At 41.7% G+C, this 17,462-nt stretch overlaps 1 protein-coding gene across 3 annotated transcripts; it reads right to left on the minus strand.

Annotated features, from left to right (window-relative positions):
- Positions 1-48: 48 nt before the first annotated feature.
- On the minus strand, positions 49-10,329 carry slu7 (SLU7 homolog, splicing factor). 3 transcript variants are annotated; one of them, XM_027016686.2, is made up of 15 exons: positions 10,260-10,329; positions 4,364-4,549; positions 4,066-4,219; positions 3,901-3,981; positions 3,585-3,749; positions 3,388-3,456; positions 2,525-2,656; positions 2,210-2,307; positions 1,932-1,999; positions 1,675-1,814; positions 1,421-1,582; positions 1,206-1,310; positions 990-1,061; positions 743-856; positions 49-540 (listed from the first exon to the last, which is right to left on the minus strand). In XM_027016686.2, the coding sequence occupies exons 2-15, from the start codon at positions 4,516-4,518 to the stop codon at positions 361-363; spliced, it is 1,695 nt and encodes a 564-aa protein (XP_026872487.2). In that variant the 5' UTR covers positions 4,519-4,549; positions 10,260-10,329; the 3' UTR covers positions 49-360. The 3 variants fall into 3 exon arrangements, with proteins under 3 accessions (XP_026872487.2, XP_026872486.2, XP_026872488.2); XM_027016685.2 differs by lacking the exon at positions 10,260-10,329 and adding an exon at positions 4,920-5,213; XM_027016687.2 differs by lacking the exon at positions 10,260-10,329 and adding an exon at positions 4,920-5,213 and having other exon boundaries at positions 4,364-4,579.
- Between the last annotated feature and the right edge of the window lie 7,133 nt (positions 10,330-17,462).

Here is a 17,462-nt window from a genome sequence, read left to right on the forward strand (position 1 = left end):
TATGACAAAAAAAAAAAACCCTAAAAAAAAACCAAACAAAAAAAGCAATACATGGATAAAGATTTTTATATTATTACAAAAAGATACAAGGAGAGATGAAAACATCAAATTACCACGGTTCATTTAGCAAAGCACTATTTACAGGTTTCTGTAGGACTGCTAATCACATACCGTCACACTAAAACCGAAAAAGGACTCAGCTCACTTAGCTAATTTGGATGAAATCCAAAACGTTTTCCTTACATGAACTGGCTAGATTGGCCAGTTAACTTATGTAACTTATGCAGCAAGGGCCAAGAATGTAGAGGTCACAAAAAAAAGAAAGAAAAATCAAGGCTAAAGCCCTGGGCTGCCTCCCCATCACTGGCTGAGGAAGGAGGCCATAGGGTCATCGGGTCGACTGCGCTTCATACGGAAGGCCTCCATCTCCTCCTCGGTCGGCTCCCGCACCTCCTTCAGGCTGTGGTATGGCCTCTTCCTCTCATCCACCTGCATCATCTCTGCCACCTGCTTTAGCCGATATTCCTCTGCATCCAGAGCCTGACAAACAGACCAGTGTTACCTTTATCTATCAATCAATCAAACACAAGCTATAAAACACGGTGTCTTCATGTCAATAATACAACAATCACAAGACAAAGACGGTTATACTCCTCCCACCCCATGAATGAATAGCAATTGTAATACAACGCAGTCGGCACAGTAAGATGAACACTTGGGACACAACGGTGTGGAAAACCACCTTCTTCAGTTTCTCTTTCTTCTTAGAGTCATCTTCCTCATCGCTGCTGTCACCACCCTTCTTCTTATGTTTCTTATTCTTCTTCTTCTTCTCTTTTATCTTTTCTTGGTGCAACTGCGGGAAAATGCCACAGGTCAAGAAAAAGAACACCATACAAAAGCAGGGCTGGTGCAATTGAGAAATAATTGAAAGAGTTAAAAACAAAAACAAACAGAAGCAGAAGAGGTAAGCCAGATTAAGTGTGTACCTCTAAAAGTGTCTTTGGCACCTCCTCTTTCAACTCATCTTCTAACCCTTCCTCGAAAGGAACACATGAGCTCTGAAAAGCAAATATCTGTTATGGCTTTCGGCCTGTGGTGAAAAGCTTCATTGTCAAAACAGACTGTGAAACTTTACTGAACAAAGCTAGTGAAGGGACATTTAACTGCATCATCTTATCCAAACGCTTTCAAAATAACCTTACCGTTGTCTTCTTGCCAGCTTCTCCAGTGCAATAACTCTGTTTGACCAGTGAATGGCAGCATTTATAGCCCCAAATGCCATCTTTCCAGTAAGAGCCCCAGATACACTAAAAAGCAAAACATTCATAGAGAATTTATCCATCAGTCTACTCATACAGGCAAAATAAAACAGCAATAATATTATATATTTTACTGCCTTTCAGTTCCAGGCACTTACAGTGTGGTTGTTGATCAGGACGTCTTCCTCGTACTTGGAGCGGGCGATGGCTTTCTCCTGCCCCTTAATGACCGCACCGTGTCGCGAGTACTCCACATAGTCCTCCGTCTGTGCCAGCAGTAGCTCACGTGGAGGCACCTCCAAATGCTGCTGCCCACCATACTGCAGGAGGGAGAGAGCGCATAGCAGGTCACAGCAAACCCACAGAGGGGCATCGAAGGGAGTAAGGGAGATGGGGCCCGTGTGGGACGTACCTTTTCCAGGATGCTTTCTTTTTGCTGGCCCTTGAAGTCCTCTTTCTTGACCTTGTACGACTGGTGCAGCAGCTCAAGTTTGGTGGGGTCAGCCTGCAGGTGCACGTCCGTGCCCCTCTCGTATGCTTCCCAGGCAAACACTGCAGAGGGAGAAGGCAAGGTCCAAGGTCAGGTCCAAGGTCAGGATGACGCAAAACCATTATAAATTCAGAGAAGAGTGTGTTTATGGCAGATGCTGTTTGGCTGCAAAGACTTACGTTGTGTCTGTGCCATGCTGATTGTGTCCCCAGTGTAGCGGGCAAAGTTGTCTCCAGCATAACCCACCCTGCCAAAAGCAATAGTCTGGTCAGAATGGGCACAGCATATGCAATGTGTTTAAGCGTTCATTTCACCATGCTGAGCTGCCTGTGTGTCAGCTTAGGCATGCATACATCCAAAATATCACAGCTTGCACTATGATCATATTTAGTTAAACAGCTAAGGCTCTGTTCTCTTTCTTTGCATGCAGGAAATGAAGCAGAGGAGGCAAACCTACTCTTCTGGGTTTTTGCCAGTGTTGGAATAAGGGTTTTCTCTCATGGCTCGGGTCTTTGGGTCGTAGTAAGCTGAATTTGGGTCCAGATTTCTGAGGTACTGCAATATAAGCAACATATTAGACAGGAGAAATTCTGACCAAGCACTTCCTGAATACGGACCTTCATGTCACACATTGACTACAATTTAATGAAATTATAAAATATTTAAAATGACGACTTTTCAATTTCTAAAGAAAGCAAGTAAACTCAAACATTAAGTGAAATGTGTTTTTCTGTGCTAAAGAGCTTCAAAACAGGACAGAAGAGGTGCTTACCTTAGCAATGTCCTCCCTGATTCTCAGATTCCTCACAGTGATGCGTCTCTTGGAGTCAAAGTTCTGGCCGGGCATGTCGATATCATCCGCGTATTTATCCTCATCCTCATCCTCACTGTTGTGCTCTCTCTCCTGCGTGAGTGAACAGGAATCAGCCTCACTCAGGAGAAACACACGCCCACCCTGCTCTGTTCTCCATCTCAGAGGCAGAGGTCAATAACCACCACCAATAACCAAGATCAGGGTCAGACAACCTCGAACTGTTAGCAAAGTAGGTGAACAATTGTCTCTGCAATGCTCCTGTTGAATAAACGAGTATTAAAAATCCAATTTTCTTCATCAGCATTCTCAATGGCTTCTAACAGAGGACAGAAACCTGGTGGTAACATTAAACAAACATTTTTATAGCTTCTTCGAAGAAAGTTTCAAGTTTCCAACAAAAATTCTAAAAATAATATACAGCATGTCATATGTTAATTATTTGACAAGGCTAGTGGTAGCTAAAATCTTTTAAAAGTTGCTTTATAAACAGCTACTACTATTACTTCTCCTGCAGGAATGTTACTCATGTTTTCTAATGCTCCTTTATTTTCACTACTGCTTTAATATCCCTTTAAAAATTGTTAATGTAACTCAATATGACAAGTTGTTTAAGTAATTATGAACATCAGTTACCAATATCATGATCGTCATCATCATACATACATACAAATGCATTAGATCTCATGCCATTATCAGAAACAAGACAGAAGTATAGCTCATGAAATGGATTTCAGAATCTCAACTTATTATTGAATTTGAATTTAAGTGAATTTGAAGAAAATTAATAAAGTAAAAATAAAATTAAACTCAACTGTACTTACTGTTTGATCCACCAGCTTGCCTGTGGCCAACTCCTCCTGGAGCCTCTGAGCTTTTAAAGTGCGTTTGGCCTGTGATGAAGAAAGGACAAAAACGAGTGCATCAAAACAGATCCTCTACAACAGCCCACAATGGTACACTGGCCAGATGAACCCTTTGGCATGTCTTGATATCATTATAATACAATCGAGGGATTTACCAGGTCAACTTTTGAATACTCCTCCACAATGCGCATGTGTTCGTCTGGATCATAGCCATTCCAACGGTCTCTCTTGCCATCATAGTCCAGAGAAAGCTGAATCTGTTGGTGCTCATCTTGGGCAATTTCAGTACCAGAAAACTTGGCCCCGACCTTTCTAGGCCGCTGAGGATTCAACATGATGAAAACATAATTTAGTCATCCTATTCACCTGAGGTCCATTCCTCTGATCTTGCCTGAATTACAATATAACTGGACAAACAATAACAGTAGTAAAAACAGATACCAATGATGCCATTATCAAGTTTTCCTTTACCTCAAGACAGTCCTTCTTCTTATGGGTCATGGCACCACAATTCTCACAGGCCCCTTTTCTGAACTTTGTGCTAACAGGTTTCTAAAGAACAGATGATGTAACATTTAATCCTAACCTAAGACTTTATTGCTGTGAATTACAGAAAGATTACAGAGAGATGCTTACATCCTGAACACCCCTCTTATACCACTCTCCAATAGCTGAGAAGTTGTACTGTTTCTCTGCTTGAGGTCTTTGATGCTTTAGCGTAGGTCTCTTTGAGGGATCAATGTACCATGGGACAGATGCAATATACTGCGGAATGTGAGGGTTGATGTCCCTAAAAGTAAGATGAGAGCACGAACAGGAATGAATATGAGGCTCATCTGGATTAAATGCTTTAAAATCTCCATTCCACTACATGTTAACTCGATTCTAGCTTCAGGGAAAACTGGCTTCAGTCAGTTAGCTCTTATCAACTTACTTTCCCTCTTCGTCGACCTCAGCTGGAGCGTTTCCCAATTTTCGTTGTTCCTCGAGCTCTTTCTTCTTCCTCCAGTCTTCTCTTGTCATTTTCTTGGGCTCCTCCAGGTCCATCACCCCTTCCTGACCCGTCTCCTTTTCAGCTTCGTTAGACATTGCTTTAAGGGCGCAGGTGAATCACACAGGTCTGGCCACAACAGTGGGGGCAACGATTAAACTTGAAATACAAACACCAAACATTACTTAGTTAGCCGAGTTAACTGGGCCTACTTAACTTTTGGTCATTTAGCTAATTTCGAAGACAATTTGCACTTTAGCCCGATTGCTACAAGCTAAATATTAAACAGACGAACTGTTTTATAATGTAAAGACGACCGCTAGATATGGTTACCAAGTAGCGAACGAACAAGATTAGCTAACCCAAACGGAGCTGCTCGCCATTACGTTACAGCAAGCCTAGCGTTAGCTAAAGCTAGCTAGCTAGGTTAAGTTTCTATAGCGACTCTATCCATCCGTTTTCCTTTAACGACAGAGAGGTTTTGGAGCCGACAACATACCTTAAAACGTAGCTAGCGACTTGACTTCTGTAATGAACAAACAACCACGATACGCTTTAAACTCTAGCACTCTAGTTGTTTACAAGCATGTAATACCTGAGAAGCTCTACGCACTTCCGGATAGGTTCCTTACCATTAGATTTGCTTCAATAAAAGTCCCTTGGGTTTTAGACTCTAATGGCCAGGGTTGGCTATAACGTTTCTTTTGAAATATACTGGCAAACACCACTGGAGCTAAATTAACATGGCTTACGTGATTATCACAGAGACATAAAATGGAATTTCTACATGAGTATAGCGTTTTTACAGTCGTGGCCAAAAGATGAGACTGATAGAAATGTTGGTTTTCACAAAGTTTTTTTTAGATCCTTGTCAGCTGTATATATGGTATAGTGAAATACAATTATAAGCACATCAAGTTTAATTTATAATTGACAAATACATCCAGTTTAAGCAAAGACTTAAATATTTACAGTGTTGGCCCTTCTTTTTAAGACGTTTAAGACTTTTTAAGAAGTTGCTCTTGGAGGATGTTTTGATACCATTCCTTATTCACAGCAGTGTTCTTATGCAAAATTTTGAGCAAACCCACTCCCTTGGATGAGAAGCAACCCCACACATGAATCGTCTCAGGATGCCTCACTGTTGGCATGACACAGGACTCGTGGTAGTGCTCACCTTTTCTTCTCCGGACAATCATTTGTCCAGATTTTCCAAACAGTCTGAAGGGGGCTTCAGAGAAAAGAACTTTACCCCAGTCCTCTGCAGGCCAATCCCGATACTTCCTGCAGAATGTCAGTCTGGCCTTGAGGTTTTTCTTGGAGAGAAGTGGCTTTTTTGCTGCCCTTCTTGACACCAAGCCATCCTCCAAAGGCCTTCGCCTCACTGTGCAGCACTCACACCTGCCTTCTGCCATTCCCAAGCCAGCTCTGCGCTGGTGGTGACCCGATCCCGTAGCTGCATCCTATTTAGGAGAAGGACTTTCTTGGGTACCCTGAAGCCTTCTTCCACTGCAATTGAACATCTCTCCTTGAAGTTCTTGATGATTCAATAGATGGTTGATCAGCTTGCGTTGTCACTGAAATTATGTTAGCAGGCCATTTTGTGGCAGGGCTGAAATGCAGTGGCTAGAATGCAGTAGGTTTTGTGATTAAGTTAATTTTCATGGCAAGGAATGACTTTGCAATTAATTGCAATTCATCTGATCACTTTTCACAATCTAGAGTTAATGCAAATTGCTGCCATAAAAACAGAAACAGCAAACTTTGTGAAAACCAAAATTCGTGCGAGTCTCAAATCCTTTGGTCAGGTGTGTAGCTGGTGATTTGCTGTTTTTGAACTCTCTGGCCATCCTAATACACATGTTCATGCCCTGGAGTAGTACTGATACAGAATTTTTATCAGAGGAAATGCCCTTCCATTTCACATTAAACAACATAAAATATTTTTTGGCAGGCTAATTATAAGCACACATACTTTGCTCCTCACTGATCTATGATCTCCACACTTCTGTCTTATTTTGTAGATAGTGGTAAGCTGTGACATTTTTAGACAAGGAGACTTTGTACCTTGGTATGTCTTAAACATGTGTCTTTCACATATACCAAGCCAGAAAATCTCCAGAAGTCAGTGTGCACACACAGAAACTAAATGCTAAGTTTAATGTTGTGTGTATTCATGTATAATTCACTCTATTTTATATAAATCTCCAAAGGTAAAGCTTAAGGACAAAGCGTACATTTTGAGTGTTGGATGGATGAAGGTAGGGCATTATACCACAAACAAGCAAAAAACAAAACCTACCATGCAGGCCTGTTTTATCTGTGAGGCATTTTTAACCGGTCAAAAATAGAATATCTAAATACTGTACATAGAGGCATTCAGAATAGAGATAACGCAGGACTCATGTTTCTGGCTTGGGGATTTCCTCTTCCATTCTCTCTATATACTTTGCTCCACTTGGGGCCTGTAATGTGTTTTAATAATTTGTCTTTTACAACCTGTTTATTAGCCATCCAAAACTTTGTCAGCACACTGTTGCAAACCTTACTGTAAACGAGTGCAGCACTGCAAAAACACACACCATCTCAAACAAGGCCAAGAAACACTAGATGTGGCTTAAGATCAGGTTCTCTCATGTTTCAGCTATCAAGACAACAGTGTACAAGAGACTGAAGTCCTTAAGTACTTGACTAATTCCTGAATAGCTTTAAATAATTTACCTACTAGCTGTTTGAGTCTGTAGTGTTAAATAATGCTATTTGTGCAAGTTGCATTATATAACATTATTTACCATGCCTTCCTTATACTCTTATTACATTTAGTATATTATATTTGTAGACATATTGTAATACAGACATTTAAAAGAAATACAGATGAGATAGAGAGAAAAGAGGTGAATACAGACATTTAGCCTAGATCACATGTATATACTCTTTCTAAATTGCATAGTTGTCTTTAGTCTTGAATCAAATTACCTGCATAGCCAAAGCTATTGCCATGGGATAATTTAAAAGAATAATCACTCCCGCATATTATATAGTAGTTTCCAATACCCGATTCCTCAATATAAAATCATAAACATGGTAAAATGCTGGTTCACCCTTTAATGAGATGTTGTTTGTGTGATCTTGTCCCTTTGAAGTATAAGCAAATGAGCCCTGCTGCTAGCCTGGATCTAAAATTAGTAAGGCCCTGTGACTTTGTTAGTGCTCCGTGTCAGATTCCTGCAACATGCAGTATCTGGCCTGAAGAAGCACCTGCTGCTAGCTGTAACATTCTCTTAAGCTTGGCATGGGCTGAGAGATATGGCCAAACCCCATTAAAAAATAAATAAATAAATAAATAAATCAGGTCAGGTTCATCAAGCCTTTTTTTTTGTGTGCACACGTCAGTGGAAGGAAGCCTCAACACTGTTCCACGTTCCACTTGGTTTAAGTGGTGTCAGTCTGAAATAGCTGGGCTCCACCAGTGCAGACAGACACTGAAGTGGTGATTCTGATAATGTTTTATGGTTGTTTGCTAAGGGGGCTGGACCTATCTCCACATTGAGTGGCATGACTTGATGAAGGATCACTGCACCACACAAGAGCGCAGACCCCCCTGTTGGAGCCTCACGTTCACCCGAAGGTACGGTACATATCTCTCTCTTGTAAAATTTCTCTGGAGTGGTGGGTGTGCTATTCCATTCAAAATGGTCTTACATAATATAGCAGCAAAAGGCAAGTATGTATTTAATATAGTTAGCTGAATAAGTTGATAAAATTGAATTAGAAAATAAGGTAATCTCAACTCTCATCATAGACAGCTTAATTTATCATGAAATCGTATCCAGTCTTTTCTTGGGGTGAACATTGGTTGGCATGTATGACCATCAGTGTAAATTGTCATTTACCGTGTTAAAAAACCTTAGTTTTATATAATAAATGCAGGATTAAAGCGTGCTTTTATATTATATATATATATATATATATATATATATACACACATACACACACACACACACACACACACACACACACACACACACACACACACACACACACACACACTCATATTTTGCTTACTAATGTTTTAAAACATATGGTAACCCAAGTGTGAACCTTTCGAAATGATTTAAAGAAAATATTATTATTATTATTATTATTATTATTATTATAAGAATGTTAATGCTTAAATCACGTTATCTATTCAGTGACACAGCTTAATTTGAATCACCCTCAAAATATGCAATAACTCAAATACACTTCTTTCAAGGCTATTTGCTTATGATCTTTTCAGGTCTGAAAACCTCCTATGGCTCTTGAGTGGCAAAGATGGTGCATTACTGCATTTTTAGACCAAAGGCACAGACAACCACCAGCTAGGAAACTCATCCGTGTGCTTGGATTCAAGCAATGGAAAGCTGGGTTCTAGAGGGGGACAGCTACTCATTCCTCTGCAGCTCCCCGCACAGCTTCAGCCTGCGGCATCGGGACGGGCCCGACCGCGTGGAGATCTTTGACATCACCAGTATCCCAAACACTCGAAGTGCAATATCTGAAACAACTTGCCTTTGTGACATTTTTGGGGATGACTGTGAGTCACCTTCTCTCTCCAGCAGCCCGACATCTGCCTCATTTCTGAAAAGGGATTTGGATGAGCACTTGGCATCTGAAGATGTCAACGATTCATCAGGATCCTATCGTACTGCCCACAGCTCGGAGCCGCGGAGTGACATAAGCGATGCGTCTGAGGATCCAAGCTCACCACAAACTGACTTAATCTTGTCAAATGACAAAACTGCACTTCCTTCACGCATACCAACCAATGTAGATAACAGTGATCCCTCACAGACAGAGAACCAGAAAGAATTGCATTTGTCTCTGGCCATGAGCCCAGGGTATAAAGTTGAAAATACAGATTCATCTGCCCAGCAGCAAATAATGTCAATGTCTGAATTTAGAGACTCTAATATTAGAGTAACTGATTCAAGTCAGGAGTCAATGAACCTTCATCTCTTGTCTGAAAACAGGAGTATCACAGAGGAGACTGACATGATCCCATCTCAGCTAAGAGAAATTAGCACCCAATATAAACTGCAAGAGAGCACATTTTCAGAAAAACAAGATCACACAATCACATCTGAGTCTTCAGATAGGTCCTTACAGGACTTACTTAAAGAGAAAGATATAGAGTTTGCTACACCAGAAGCTTCCTGTGATGATAATGATGTGGTAGCTTATCCTGAGGAAAAAGATGAAAAGGTCTTATCTGAGACTGGAGGTATTTGTTGTTCACCTACAGAACACCTCTCACTTATTCAAGAAACAGAAAAAGGGGACTGTTCCACAGATCTGGCTAATTTCTTCCCTGAAGACGGTGACTTTACTTCTGCTCAGAGATGTCTTTCAACACCTAATTGTTCAATAACAGCCATAACCCCTGACTCTAGAGGATTTTTTTCTTCACCCGTACACAATGATATCCCTTTTGAAACAGATGCCATAATGGAGCCAAAAGACACTTTAGGAGATTCTTCATCTGAACTGATGAACTTGCAGTCAACTGCTCAAACTGATGACAAGGCCAGGCTACTAGGCTTGGAAGACTCTTACACTGTACCATCACCTACTCTTACTGCTGAGGATAACACAGAAATCAATCTCTCATCTGTGCCTCAGACCCTTACTGATTCCCCTGATTCAAGAGTAGAAGCCTCTCCTGATCACACAAAACTGTCCCTCTTGTCGGACATGACAGAAAGAACTGATGCATCACACAAGGTTAGTGAGTTCAGCTCGTTTGCTGATTCTTCAGTGGCTGTTCACTCAGAGCCCTCAATAATAATAATGCACTCACCTGTGGGTTACACGATCAGCCCTTCACCAGATTTGGGAAGAAAAAATAATTCGCCTGAACTTGAAAACTGGTCCACACCTGAAATCACAGATGATTATACACTAACACACACAAACTTCCAAGGTTCTCTTTCCTCGTCTGATTCAAAAGTATGCTTCACACCTGAGTCAAGGAGCATTACGGCCACACCAGAGAGCATACAAAATATTACACTTGAATCCATGCCTACAGCTCCTTCGCCAGGACCCAGATCTGTTTTCTGTTCTCCTGAAATTAAAACAAGATCATGCAGCAGCCCATCACAAAACCCAAAGTCTCTTCAAATTGAAGGAATAACAGACAGAGTGGTTTCACTTCACCAAAAATTATCACAATCTCCTGATGCAGAAGGAATAAGATGTGCTGAGAATTCCTCTTCTACTTTAACTAACCTTCTGACAAATGTGACTAAAAATCTCTCCATCTCCCCTACCTCAACTCTCTCATCAACACCGGGTAGCATGTCAAGACCCTCATCAGCTACTTTACCAAGAGACTCAGTGTCTTCTCCTGAAATCAGAGATCAAAGATCACCTGATCAATTTAGTGACCACGTCCCAGTACTAGAACCCCACATTCCAGTGGAACAGGCAAGGAGTACCCTTTCAACTGTAGTGAATGCCAAGGTGAATTTTCCTTCAGGTTCACCTATTGATGATGGTGGCCATTTTGAGGACACTGAATGCAAGGAGTCCTTCAAAAGCCTTGCCGTGGACAAATCTATAGATGGTACTTCAGTAGCTCTTATTCAAATTCAGACAAGAACAAATTCTGCGTCTGAAGTACCGGACACAAAATTATCCGTCTTACAAATGGAAGAAAGCAGGGAAAGGATAAATACGAACACATCAGATTTAATTACATATGAAGCATCAAATTCTGTAAACACATGCCACACATCTAAAGAAATGGCAGATAGAGAAATAGACTCGTCGGAAGGTAAGGACAACTGTAGTGCACCAGAAATGTTGGCGAGAGAATCAGTAGGTAGAGAAGAGAGGCTTGGCGATATGCCTGTGAAATGTAGGGAAAGCCCCAATGTTTTCCATAGTGACAATAACAGAGGATGCGAAAGGCAGCCAAGGAACAAGGGGTGGAGTGAAGAGAAGGCAGCAAAGGAGAAGGGAGCACAGAATGGAGCAGAGTGTAGTTACAGAGGGGAACAGGTTGAGCTGTCAGTCAGTGCCAGGAATAGAAAAGGCCCTGCAAGCCACGGCCCTGCTTCATTAAGCCCAGACCCAAAGTCTGGAATTCCAGCTCGCTGTTATTTTGAGTCTTCCCTGACAACACCGCAGCAGAGTCTTCTCAGAGCACAGAGTTTGCAAATAAAGGATAAGAGTTGCGCCAGGAGGGTTCAATCAGCTTTTCAGAGCAACCATAGCAGTGCTGGCAATCTTCCTTCAGAATGCACTAGCGAGACTTCCAGTATGGGAAGTGAGTCAGATGAGGCGGACAACGAGGTGAAGCGGTTCACAGACCTTGGCCTCCGGAGCCTTCCCAGCCCTCAGGGAGATTACTTGGATGTCTACAACTCAAGCCAAAGGTCATCTACAAATGTCTCACAGCCATCTACAATGGAGAGTCCAGGAGCTGTTACATGGATGTCCTATGCAGATTTGCATGGCTCAGCATTACATGGGAAAGATTTCTGTCATACGTCCTCTTTTTTGCCCCATGGTATGCTAGACCCAGCAAAACGTTTTGAGATGGGAAGTTTTGAATGTGTAGATGTAGCAGTGGAGAGTATGGAGGAATTCAGAAGAGGAAGGAGGACAGTTCCCAAAAGGCAGATCCAGCTTAAGAGACGCAATACTGATGAACCGAAGTCCGCTGAGAAAGCAGACAATGTTCTGAATTTACCAACTGTACAGAGGTGCTCAAGGGTCTCTCTTGTTCGCCAGCATAGCACCCCTGCAGGAGTGCAGGAGGATCTGCAAGAAGGTGAAATGGAAATTCAAACAGATAGGAAAATGCTGCAGAAGTCTGCATCTTTGGATGAAACCTCAACCAAGACTAAAATGGCTTCCACCATCATCAAGAGTGTCCTTTCAAAGAAGATGGAGACTCCTACCAAAGAATCCTCAAAAAGTGAAAGTTCAAGTCCATCAGAGGATAAAAAGAAGCAGACAGAAACTCTCCCTGCAGGAGCACCAACGCACACAGAAAATCAAATTTTAAATTCTAGCCTACCTTCTGAATGCAGCCTGTCTTCAGGAGACAGTGCTGGAAGAGATGAAAGAAATCCCCGTGTTCAGAAAAAGAGCCGTCCTCCCAAGGTTCTCCCAAAACCATACTTCAAAGCCAACTTTATACCTACTTACAGTAATACTGGAGTGGGGCCATTTCAGGGCAAAATGTCAGTGAAGGATAAGATGACCCCCAGAAAGGCTGATCCTTTTGAAAACAATACTCCTAAAAAGCACGTTTTAGATAAACGTGAGAAGGGTTCTAAAACTAGTAATGTGGGAGAAAAGTACAGCAGTGACTCAGCAAATGCTCCTGCCAGGAACACAAACTCTGATGCCAGCAAAGCTGCAAGCATGCAGAACAGAATGTCAAACAGAGACAAGGGGCACCCTGTGACTACAGAAAACCCAAAACAACAGGATAGCAGAAGGATGTTCTTATCAAAAACACCGGAAATCACTCTAAAGCCTTGCAACAGCCAAGACAAAAAGAAGCTATCCCCGAAGGTTTCTCTTTCCCCTGATATGGAAATGTCCAGAGACCCAAAATGTGAGTCTCAGATAGAAGAAACAACTGAAGAGCAAATGGGACTTATTTCAGATGTGGAGAATGAAGACAATAATGAAACAAACAGGCCAAAATCTGTTATACATAAAGTTAGGGATGTAAGGAAACTGGTAAAGAACACCTACAAGCTATCCTTCACAGCCCCAAATACTACCAATATAGAGGATCCAGTTACTCAACAACAGAAAGAAACACAACTACAAAACCCACATGCCTTGCATATTGAATGCAAAGCTATCAGCAGGAAGAACAAACAAGAATCTTGCAATAAACCAACCAGCCAGCAAGAAGAGACACATTCTGTTGACAAATCAGAGATATCACGAGTGCATATAGAGATGAACGGTGATACAGATTTAAAAGAAATAAGTGTCAAGCCAAATGTTGAAGTCAAGACAATGTTGGAGTCACAGCAAAAAACAACTAAAGACTGTGAAATAAATATACCTTCTGTACCTGATAAATGCAACAGCATATCAAAATCTTATGATCATTGCGAACAGAGTTCAAATTTAGAGATGCCTCCTAGACCTGCAAGTAAGGAAACATCAACTTTAGTATTTCTGCAGGATAGTATATCGAAGTCTACACAGAAGCCAGTAAGTCCTGTTTTATCTGATATGAAGAGCAGTAGTCACTCTGTGTCCATGCTGCTGAAAGAAAAAGGAATGCAAGCTGATATTGGGGTGTGTGATGTCCCGAACGAAGCTTCCAGTGCCACCCCTACGCACATTAACAAGCTGGAAGTGCCTTTGCAGACCTGTGCATCAGAGGGGACCTCAAGTAAATTGCCAAAATTTAAAAAAGATGCAGAGGCTTTGTCCTGTGAACACAATTCATCCACTGACAGCACCCTACAGATCAGCCAAGGTGCTTCACTGAGTAGGAGCTCTACAGAATCTAAGGAACTGAGACTGAGTCCTAGTGCAACTCAAGCATCACCTTCAAAGGAAGAAGAGAAGAAGCTGACAACTCATGCCACCTCAGTGACAAAAATTTCAGCTTTACTTGAAACATCAAACAAAGCAGCAGTGAGCTCACATTCTAACAATACAAAAAGTCAAGTAGTACCTGTGACCACATCCAAAGAGGTTGAGTTACCCATACAAGTGAGGTCAATATCCAATGACAGACCAAAACCATCTGTGCCCCCTAAACTAAGCTATAAACAGCCATTTGCAGAAATTAGGTCAATATCAAGTGACGTTCCCAAAACAGACATTACGCCAACGTCATCTGTTTTCAAACAGCAACCAAAGTGTGATAAGAAGAATGAGATGCCTGCAACACGATTACACCAGGTGCAATCAACTGAAGCTGCACTAAGCAATACCAAAAAATTATCTGTGTCGGCTGTATCTCTCCCACTGACATCAATTTTTGTACAGAAATCAGCATCATCAGTAGCTACAGACATTCAGCAGGAATCTAACACTTCAGTGCTGTACACCAGCAACGAGCAGCAAGAGAACTTGAATGTTAATGAAGAACACGTGACCGCAGCCAGTTGTCTAACCAGTCAGCCTGTCATTGCAGTAGCATCACAAGCCCATACCTACGCACAGCCTGAAATGGCATCATCTAAAAACCAACTGCACAAGGATGACTTTCAGTTCTATGCATCAGATGATCCCCCAAGTTATGATGAGCGAGAAAGTTTTAGCCCTTTGTTGCTTTCCGATTTGTCCCCAAGACGGCTGAACAGATATCATCCCACCAGCAAACATTCTTCATGCTGCTGCACAACTTCCCACCTACTTCTGGGTCATACCTACCATGGCTCACAAAATCGAACACCACCAGCCTCTCACTCACCAGGACAGGTGCTTTCGTATCCAGGAGGGCCACCACAAGCTCAGGTCTGTCCTCATCAATGCAGACCAGATGGACACCCCTTAAATTACCCATCAGTCTCACCAAAGACAACCGTACCCAAGGCCCCTGCCAAGATTCAGCCCCTGCATCGTTCGCATACCTGCCCTGCCCCAGTCACACAATCTCATGGTGATGAGCAACAGCCACCTCCCTCCCAGCAAATGGACAGACGTTCAGCTAATCTCCGTTCACCACAAACTGCAAGTGGTGCACCTTATCGTGAGCACAGCCGTTCACCCAATATAGCTGGGTCTCAGTTCTTCAATACAGAGGATATTCCTCCAGCTTTTGGCCATGATTATGGAGGTGATGGTCCTGGAGGTGGTGGTGTATTGTACCCAGAGAATGCCAGTGGGCTTGGGTATGGACAAAGCCCTCGTCGTGTGCTTCTAGATCCTGAAACTGGAAAGTATTTCTATATTGAAGTACCAGTGCAGCCTTTAAGAAAGATGTTGTTTGATCCAGAAATGGGCCAATACGTCGAAGTTCTCATACCACAGCATGCTATGTCTCACTCAGGTATGTATCCCCCAACTGCTGCTCCATACCCCTCCCTCCATGGTCCAGGATTGTATGCACCCCAGTACCTGCCCTATGCTGTGCCTCCCCATGCTCAGTCTGCCCCACAACCGCGACATCAGGAGCCGTCTGTCTCCACATCACTACATCAAACCTCCGTGGGATTCAGCAATTCAGCAAACCAGATGCTTAAATCTGAAGCAAAAAGCCTCCCAGCCCTGGATTCAAGCTATTTGGAAAGCATGTATTACATTCCCACAGGGGTGAATGCAAGCCCAAATTCTCCCGCTCCACACTGCTGTCACAAACGGTCACCAAATTTGCCTCCCACTGGGGGCAGAAGAGCATGAAATGGTAGTAGATATAACTCCTTTACCACTGTAGTCTGTGGTGGTAGTAAGTTTGCAAGACAAAATATACCAAAGACCAAGGCCAAAAACACCTACACCGAGGCCAATATCAGTATTCAAAAACAGCAATGCATAAAACACACATTCTTTGCTTTTACTTCCTTGTTTCTAAGCTGTCTGACACAACTTCACTTTAGTTCCACCTCCTGAGGGTACACATTAAACATAATCCAAATATGGGGTTAAACTCTGATTTGGAAAAATATTACATTTACTGAGATGCAGAAGAAATTTGCAGAAGACTAAAGAGATTATGCAATTTTTTCCAATTAACTCTGTAAACATTTCTGAGTTTATCTATGGTGTGTTAGTTTCTAATTGATATATGCTAGCATGGCTCACCATTGTTTTCTTTTAACACAAACATTAACTGCCTCATTAACTTCTGATGAAACTCAGGCATGTCAGTTGGATATTCAGTTTTAGGACACACAGGTATATTTGCAGTCTGAAGACACTATGAGCCCACAGCATTAAGGGAAAATGGAAATATACAAACTCAGGATTAGTATCAGCACTTGAGATTCACACCCAATATTATTATTACTGTAAGGTTGTATTTTGTTTCACATATAATGCAGACATTCTTGAATTTGGAGACATCTCTAAATGCTTATGTTAAAATATGACATAAGTAAAAGGCAATATACGGCGATATATACACATATGGCAGTTAAAACATACAAGAATGAGAAAAGATATATTCCCCAGTACTCCCCGAAATACAAACTGCAGGTATATTTTCTATTAATAAGATTACCATGTGCTATTTTTTTTACAGTTTTGCCCAATTAAAGGTAATTGTTCACCAACAGTCATGCACCGTGTTTTTTTTCTGTCTGATTGGTATTTTGTACATTACATGCATCTAGAACATTTGTAAAATGTTTGCATGTTGTATACATTTTTAAATTTCGGTGTTATTACAGATAGATTGCTGACTTCAAAGTGTTGTTTAACATTTCAACGAACATTTCAACGAAAAAAAATCTTCAAGCTGCCAATAGGTTGATTTTTGCCAAACTGGTCTGATACATAGATGTGAAATACTTTGACTGCCACCTAGTGGACACAAACGAATAATTAAAATACAAACATCACTGCTATTGATGGATGATAGGCTTGACATGCTGTGCAATAACAGACAGCACACTTCTTCTAAATACATCCTTCTGACTTATTTTTTGGTATCTTACTCTAAAACATGCAGACTAAATTAAATGTGATGTAGTTGCATAATCAGGATTAGTCACTACTTTACTAGTAGGAATACATTTCTCTTAAATAAGTGATGGATGTCTTTCGTATAGTGAATACAATGTAACACATTTCGAACTGTTCTTCCTGATTTTAGCACCACACGAAAGCAGACAGTCTGACAGCATGCAGCAAAGCGGCATGGTGTGACCTACTAGTGTCGTGGAAAAGTTTACACTTATTTTCTCCAACAAACTCTTCGTCTCCTGCCCGCCCGCGTTCGCAGCTACACCCTTCGGAGCCGGCATTTGACTTCCTGGCTCGTCTGACAACATTGCAGGGGAGAGGCAGATGGAAACAAACTCCTACTGCGTCCCCTACGCCTTATCGAGAAGATAGCACGGTGAAA

Source organism: Electrophorus electricus, chromosome 12, assembly GCF_013358815.1.
Source record: "Electrophorus electricus isolate fEleEle1 chromosome 12, fEleEle1.pri, whole genome shotgun sequence".
Classification (NCBI taxonomy): domain Eukaryota; kingdom Metazoa; phylum Chordata; class Actinopteri; order Gymnotiformes; family Gymnotidae; genus Electrophorus; species Electrophorus electricus.